Source organism: Pteropus vampyrus, unplaced genomic scaffold, assembly GCF_000151845.1.
Source record: "Pteropus vampyrus isolate Shadow unplaced genomic scaffold, Pvam_2.0 Scaffold92, whole genome shotgun sequence".
NCBI lineage: Eukaryota > Metazoa > Chordata > Mammalia > Chiroptera > Pteropodidae > Pteropus > Pteropus vampyrus.
Window position 1 is genome coordinate 1,818,922 of NW_011888873.1, and position 8,160 is coordinate 1,827,081.

At 34.8% G+C, this 8,160-nt stretch overlaps 1 protein-coding gene across 2 annotated transcripts in view; it reads right to left on the reverse strand.

Annotated features, from left to right (window-relative positions):
* SNX25 (sorting nexin 25) overlaps positions 1–8,160 on the reverse strand; it is an 84,209-nt gene that overhangs the window by 71,148 nt on the left and 4,901 nt on the right. The window contains exon 2 of one of the 2 annotated variants that reach the window (XM_011364006.2): positions 631–847. The exons of the other annotated variant lie outside the window; for it this stretch is intronic. Within the exon in view, the coding sequence (XP_011362308.1) occupies positions 631–847 (217 nt within the window). The remainder of the gene's footprint in view (positions 1–630; positions 848–8,160) is intronic. 2 annotated transcript variants of the gene reach the window in all.

Sequence of the window (8,160 nt, forward strand, 5' to 3'; positions counted from 1 at the left end):
AATTTATTATCAGCACAGAAATGGCCTCATGGAAGTCTTCTCCCAAGGCAAAGTCACCTAATAGGCACAGACCTTTTCAATGTGACACGACAAAAAGCAAATCAGCCTAATATTAGCAATTTTCAAATTAAAACATCTTCTCTAATTATACCCCCACAAACTCCAACATTAACTTCTCTTAAAAAATCAATTTTCAGGCCATTGTGAGGCAATAGATCTCTTAACAAAGGACTCACAAAAAGAAACAAACTTTAAACTTTTCTAAAAACTGTAAATTCATGACATTCTTCACAGTATAAAACACAATACTTAAATCTTCTATTTCTAGGTACCCATAATACTATAAATAAGTTCATGATAGTGCTGGCTCGATAAAACTCATTTCACTGTTTAGGTTATTTACAAAATTAAACAAGTCTATCAAGTGGTTTTCTATTAGAAAGTTATTTTAAAAATTCTACTCTATCATAATACTATAATTATTCTCCCTTGATATGTCTGCATTTCAAGCCAAGTGTCAGTAAGATGCAGAATATTATAGAGTTATGTCTTGACTTGGACTCCTACTCAGTAAGAAAAATATTTTCATATGAAAAGAGAAGGGGGCGTTATTCATATTATTACAGTTACCTGGCATTCGCAGCTTTCAGGTCACAGAAGTGAGTGAGTAAAGTCCTTACAACGTCATTGCAGACGACTTTAACCACATCCACATGGCTCAGTCTGTGGTGTAGCTGTCTGGCAATTTCCCAAAAGTCTTCCAAGAGCAAGTGGTAAAGCTGCCCCTCGTCCTTGCTGAGGTTTCCATACCAGGACTGAATGTAATCTCTATAACTGTAGTCAAACACTACCGGAACAAACAAAGCAATGAGCAAAATGTAGATGAAAGAAGCAAACACCAAGACAGCATTTCTGCTGGAGACTGGCCACCGACTACTTAATATTCACTGTTTAAAACATGTACAGGTTAGAAGTGTGCAATTCATCATTCCGGCATTCACTCAATAGCAAAGCAGAAAATGAAACAAGAGAAGACATAATCTTCCCTAAAATCTTTCAAAATGAAAGATTCTCATCAAACTAGAAGTTTGGGGGTATAATGACCATATGTCCTGGATTTTCTTGGACAGTCAATTTTTAAATATTCTATCTTGGTGCCAAACTATCTAAAATAGAGCATCTTACACAGTGGTGACACACTTATGGAGTATACCAGTTATCAATTTATTGCCTCTCAGCTCCGAATTCATCCTTTTTGCCCTGCTTTATGATACTGAAAGCTGGACCCTGTAAACATTTCTTCTTCTCCAATTGGTATAATGTTAAATTTTGTCAATAGAGAGTGCTGGGGGAACAAAGGGAGAGGAAGGGGCTTCTCTTCTTGGTTCCTGTGGGCTCCTCCTAGATTGTTTCTGCAGTATACAGCTGACAGTAGCATGAGGGGTATTGGATGATGCTCACCCCCAGCAAGTTCCAACAGCACCCAGGAGGCAGCTTCTCAGAGAATTCTGCTGGCACCCTGTGAGCATCCCCTGGTCTACGGTATCCCCCTCGACAATTTCTCCACCACCAAGTGAGCCAAGGCTGTGCTCTCTCCAAAGAGGCCTGGATCTCACATCTGGGGGAAGAAGGAATCCTCTCACAAATGTATGCCTTCCTAAAGTGCTTTGCCTCAGCCGCAGAGACAGCCCTAGAGAGAGTGCTCCCATCATCTGCACTTCCTATATCTTTAGAGTCTTCTTCACTCCGCGGCACTTAGCCAACTCCATGTTACAAGTTAATAAATCTTTATATTAAACTTTCCCTGTTTAATGCTATGTGATTTCTGACTCCTAATAAGACCCTACCGTATATCAGATATCACACGAGGCTCAAGATCTGTGACTGACCAACTTCTTTGAGAGATTTCTAGTTTCTACTTCCTTAATTCCAGATCAATTCTATGCTTTGTAATTAATTAGAAAACCTCAGCTCCATCTAGACCAGCGCTGTCCAACAGAAATATGAGAGCAATGTATGCAATTTTAAGTTTCTAGTAGCCACATTAAAAAAAAAAAAGAAAAAGATGAGCTTATTCTTAATAATATATTTTATCTAATATACCCCAAATATTATGATTTTAATACATAACCAATATTATAAATTATTGATAATTCTTTTGCTTTTTTTCACGCTAAGTCTTCACAGTCTGGTGTATAGTGTATACTGCGAGCACATCCTGATTAGGATGAGCCACATTTCTGGCGCTCAGTAACCACGTGGGTACAGTGGTTACGACGTCACTCAGGGTAACTCAAGTCCATACAAAAAAAGGTGAAACTGATGTGATCTTTGCAAAAAATTAGGCCTTTTGAAAAATAAAAATGTTACCGGGCTTAAGTGGTGATTTCCCCAAGGGCTCCAAGGGAGAAAAACATTAGCCACATAACCCTGATCTTGCTCAAGGATATCTGGGCTATCTGCTTATCTCTGAAGGTTTTTCCTTTCCTTTTACAAACACCACTTGATTTGGCTTAATTATGAAGTAACCATACATCATTTCAGATACGTAATTTATCTTCCTGCTTTGCTTTGCTTGTCTGCACACTAATTTATTTCCAGGAATCCTATGGAACAAAATGTAACTTGAGTTCCTGACCTACTTCACACCTGGCATACAAACAACTAAGCTATTATTTTTCAAATAATTTTTTAACCTAGCATCTGGTGCTCATTTAACTCACCTTGGACACAATACACCAACTTTAAGTGGGTTTTTTTGCGGGGGAAGGGGGGTCTTATCTCTTAGGAAACTGAGTAGCAAATGGAATCTCCAGCTCAGGATTAGTATTCAATCTATGTGAAGATTTAACATATCTGCCAAAGCCCAAAGGTCAAAGGAAGCACCGCTCTTGTTTTAATATTCCTTGATGGCTTTTCTTCTCAGAATATCAACCATGAAATTGTATCCAATGCTTTTCCATATTTCCAGAATTTCTCAGCTTTATAATAATTTACAAAATATCATCTTAAATCCCATAACTCAAAAACATACAGAGACCATCAAGAGTTTTGTTCACAGACACATGTATAAAGGTTTAGATTGGCCTCAGTCATGTGGAAAAGATACTTAATATAACTGAGCTTTACAGGTAAGAATGATTACTTGCTGAGAACAAAGGCTAAGGGGCAAGCATTGAAAAGAAAAAAATGATTCTACCTCAATCTTTCGCTATTCATTAAGTAAATATTTATAGAGGGCTTCCGGTATGTAAGAGAAATCAATAACCACTGAACATGAAAGAAAAGGCAAAACAAAAGCAAAACCAACAAATGTATCATCTCCTAAGCCCTTCAGCAATTTTCTGCTCACTTCCAGATATTAATTTGAACAAATGGTTGTTATGTTTTCTAGATTCTGCAAAAAGTAGCCACATCTCATCCCTAATTGGACTATTCCATTAAGAAGAAGGCAGAAATGGTTTCTGACTCAGATGTAAGAAATTACGGCTAAAACAGGAATGGACCAATCCTATAACCTCTTTTATGGGCAACAAACAAATAGATCATGGTTCTTACACAGTAATTGAGTTTCATTCCCTCTACAAATTGAGGTTCCAAGAAGTGAAATAACTTGCTCAAAGTCAACTAGTAGAAAAGCCAAGTCTCCTGCCAGTCAAACATTCTTTCTACTCAGCACACCGTAGGCCTGCACAAAGGTGGAACAAACGAGTCGCATGAGTAAAAGATATGAGAAATCTAAAATAGCTCCCTTTTCCACTGGATATCTATCTTGTTTAAAACATATTTGTATGAAAAAAATGCAAAATGCTATCCTTTTTTAAATTGCTCTAGAAAACACAAATAGGACCAATGAGTAGAAGTCACAGGGAGATTGCTTTTTATGTTTATAGGAGGAACTGAATAAAAACATTAAAGCCATTCAAGAAGTTGCCATATTAGATGAAGAACATTCCATCAAAAAGAACTTTTCAATAAGCTGGATATCCCATGGACAAGGATAACATAAAAAAAAAAAAAATTACTTTCTAACGTGGTGAGCTGGATTATATGGCCTCTGAAGGCCCGTGTGTGCAAGGCCTTTATACCGTCCTCCTGAACATCCAATGCCAAGCAAGCAGAGCACGATGAGAGCCACCTGGTCAATGAAACACTGCTAGTTCATTCATTTACAACTCTTTCTCTCCAGCTTTTATTAAACTTAAAGTTTTCACGCCATAAAATTTTTAACTAGTAGCATATAAATCTGCAATCCAAAAGGTTTGGAAAACAGAAGCATTTTTCCTTTCATTAAAATTTAACTTCAAATTATAGCAGGAAATTGAGAACGATTATAAGAGATTTAATGTCTTAGAATAAGATCTTTTCAGCACGCTAAAGGATTAATGTGAAGGGCATATACACGTATACAATGTCCCATTACATTTGTTAACCACAGTGCATATGCTAATTAATATAGCTCTAAAATAGTCTTCAGGTGACACATTTTGGTTAAGAACCAATAAAAATGAATACTGGCAAAAATCTGTAATCAGTAATAGAGATATATGTTAGCCACAGGTATACCGTCTATTGACAGCTAGTCAGCACCCCTCTTCAAAGTATGATAAAAATCTAACAACTATAAAAAGTACAAAACAAAGCAGTAATTCTAAATATGTATTCTATAACTACCTACACTCATTTACAGAAGTACACACATGAACAAAATATCTTAAAACATACCGTATGAGTCAATTTGAGGAGACAGAAAATCATGATCATAAAATTATTTTATGGCCTTTATTAAGAAATAAATATAAATAATGTAACAAACTACAATGAAAAATAAAAGAACACTTATCCTCACAGCCAAGCAACAAGTCTCCTAAAGGCATAAGAACAGCCAACAAAAATTCAGGCTTTATTATCACCCAAATATAATCTATTTTCTAGGACTGCTCTCAAAGAAATAAGTAGGTAAAAAGGAATCACTGAAGATTACAGAAAATGAAATAACATGATTGGAACTTTAGTTTTAGTTATATTAATATGAAAAGAGGATATAGGGAATAAAGTAGAGAGAAACTGGAAGTGAGGAGACCAGTTAAAAAGCTACTATGTTATAAATAAAGTGATGTTAGACAATCTCTCTATATATTTTTTCAGAACAAGGAACAGCTCAAGCTAAGTAAGCAGTATAAGAAAGAGACCTCCAAGAGAACCATTTTCCACCTCTGCCTTTTCCCCAGAGCAATTCAGAAGTACAGTCTTCCATGCCCAAGAGGTAGAGCCCCATGGTTCATAAATGTCCATGGCCCAAGTCTCTTGGAACACAGAAATAGTCATTGAACCAAAAACTGGCCTAATGGTAATCAGGACAATAAATCCACTGTTCATAGAGATGGCCATTTATGGTTTGTAAAGTTTTTTAAATGCAATATGATATTTATTAATCACTATCTGTGTGTGGAAAAAGTCATCTTCTGGGAAAATTTAGGATTATTAGTTTATGTCACTGATTGATCTATTCATTCATTAAACAACAACAAAAAAATGTAAATGCACTGCATTCCACTGAGTAGAGTCCTGAACTAGGTGAATCGAGCCTAAAGGCTGGGAGAAGTCATGGTCTTTCAGGTGCGAGCTCTGCTTCCTGTGTCAGCATCTAACACTTACTTGAAAGGTGTAATATTCTCAGGAATTGGCCACAGAAGGAGCCTAGTAATAGAAATGACCACATCATGTTTCTCTTCTCTAGGACATGTTCCAAAGAAACTAAAAGTTCTGTTATATTTGGAAAATGACCTTATAATATTTTCTGTTATCATGATCATTTTTGTGATCAGTTATGGCTTTTGGCATAACCTAGGCAATTTATTTACAGGCACATTTACCAATGAAATTCAGAAAAATATTAAGAGCCAATCAAAACTAACAGAAATATATTCACTTTGAAATGTACATGTAACATTAATTGCATTTGTGAAGACCACCACAAAAAGTAATGAAAGTAATGGTATTTCTAAGACATTCACACGGTATCTTACAAGACAAAGTGCTGAGGTCAGTAGCCCCAGTACTTTGAAAAGCATAAAATCTTATAAAGAATTGTATTTTCAATTGGGGAACTTCCAATGTAGTCAACTATAATTAAAAATACATTTTAAAAAATAATAAAAATGGTTACAAAAAGCACTTTCAATTTAACTTTCAGGACACTACTGAGCAAATACCGAGTGCTCAATAATTACTGAATTAAATTCTCTGGTTCACATTGGTGAGATAACTCAGGGTAGCCTATTGAAAATTAGGCTACAGAGCAAATGAGATTTAATGGTAAATCAAAATGATATTTCAAAGTCTTTTTTCCTATCTCTATCAGTTTCCAGGAAATGTAACTTCAGGAGAAAATTTTAAAAGTATCTGGTATAGAAGGGAAGCTGTTCTGGCTTCTCAGACAGACATATAGTTCATACGATATCTGAACTGCTAAAACATATTTTTTTACATTTGAAATTGGCTAACAAAACACAGAGTAATAATACGCTTTGATCTTCTTCCTCAAGTATGCTATTAAGCTTCCAGCATTCATAGCTTTAGTAATTCTTTTGCTCCACAGAAAGCCTAACTATATTATTTTGCTCTGCATTTTTGACTGTTACTTCTTTCTTCTTTGTAATTCCATCTATAAAGACCTAAGACAAATTCTAATTTATACTGAGCTACAATACGAGCACATTTTAGTAACAAAAAAAATCAACACATGAACATGCAGACACACATGACTTGTATTTTACTCAACTCTTTGCATTAATCTGTTTTTAAATTATACATTCTAAAAGGAATAAAATAGATAAAGATAAAATGATACAATAATGTTATATAGTTTAAACTAACTTCAGGGGGAAATTTTTTAATCAATGTCCATAAGCATTTCATATAAACTGAACTCAAATTACTATAGCTTTAATAAGCATCTCTGTTATTTACAATTTGCAAGCATACCAAAAGACCCTCAATTTTATCAATGGAAGTCTACTTGAACTAGCTAATAATTCAGAATTCGATTCAATATACTGATGCCAGGGTTTAGAAATGTAAATTAAAACATTCTAGAGATGCAAATTATAGTCACTATGGAATTTCTAAATGCATATAAAGCCTCATAGCCATTTTAATGCACAGTTTTAGATTCTAATTCCTCATTAAGTTAATGTCCAAAATTTTTAGAAGGCAATATTGGTTTTGTCTCATATTGTTTTTTAATAACTACTGCTAAATGCATAAATTGTACTCTCAGTAACCACCTTTATAGCAGCCTACAGCTCTCCTTTTGGTAGATCATACAATGTTCAACTTCTTTGTAAATCATCTGGCTTAAGACAAAGGACAGGAAATTGTAAACATTAAGAATATGCCAAAACAAAAAATAAAAGGAAAGAAAAAAGAAAAATAACTACTGTAGCAAAGTATAATTAACTAAAACTCTTACCTAAAGGCTTTGGATATTTTCTTTCAAAAGAAATCATTGCACAGAAATTAACTTAAGGATAATTGGGGGGGAGGGGTGGCGAGGTTCGCTTCATTCTGTTTTATTTTTTGTCCACTAGGTCTCAGCCCTTATCCTGCCTTTTTTTCCCCAAAATTTTTCTGAAACAAACTGGCCCGTCCTAGATAAACATGTCATGCCTAAGTGCAGAGAAACTTTTAAGTCTTAAAAAATTAAAAAGACACCATGCGCATAGCAGCATTATTTATGATAGCCAAAAGGTGGAAGCAACCCAAGTTGTCCATTGATGGATGATGAACAAATAAACAAAATGTGGTATACACATAAAATGTTATTCAGGAAATTCTGACAGATGTTATAACATTGATGAACCTTGAGGATATTATGATAAGTAAATAAGCTAAACTCAAAAAGACAAATACTATATGTTTCCACATAGATGAGGAACTTAGAATCAAATTCATAGAGACAGAAAGTAGAATGGTGGTTACCAGGGGCTGGGGGAAGAGGAGTGGGAACTGTTTAACAGGTATAGAGTTTGATTCAGTTTTGCAAAATGGAAAGAGTTCTAGAGACTTTGCACAACAATTAAAATGTACTTAACACTACTGAACTTTATACTTAAAATAGTAAATTTTAAAATAAGATAGTAAATTTTATGATATATA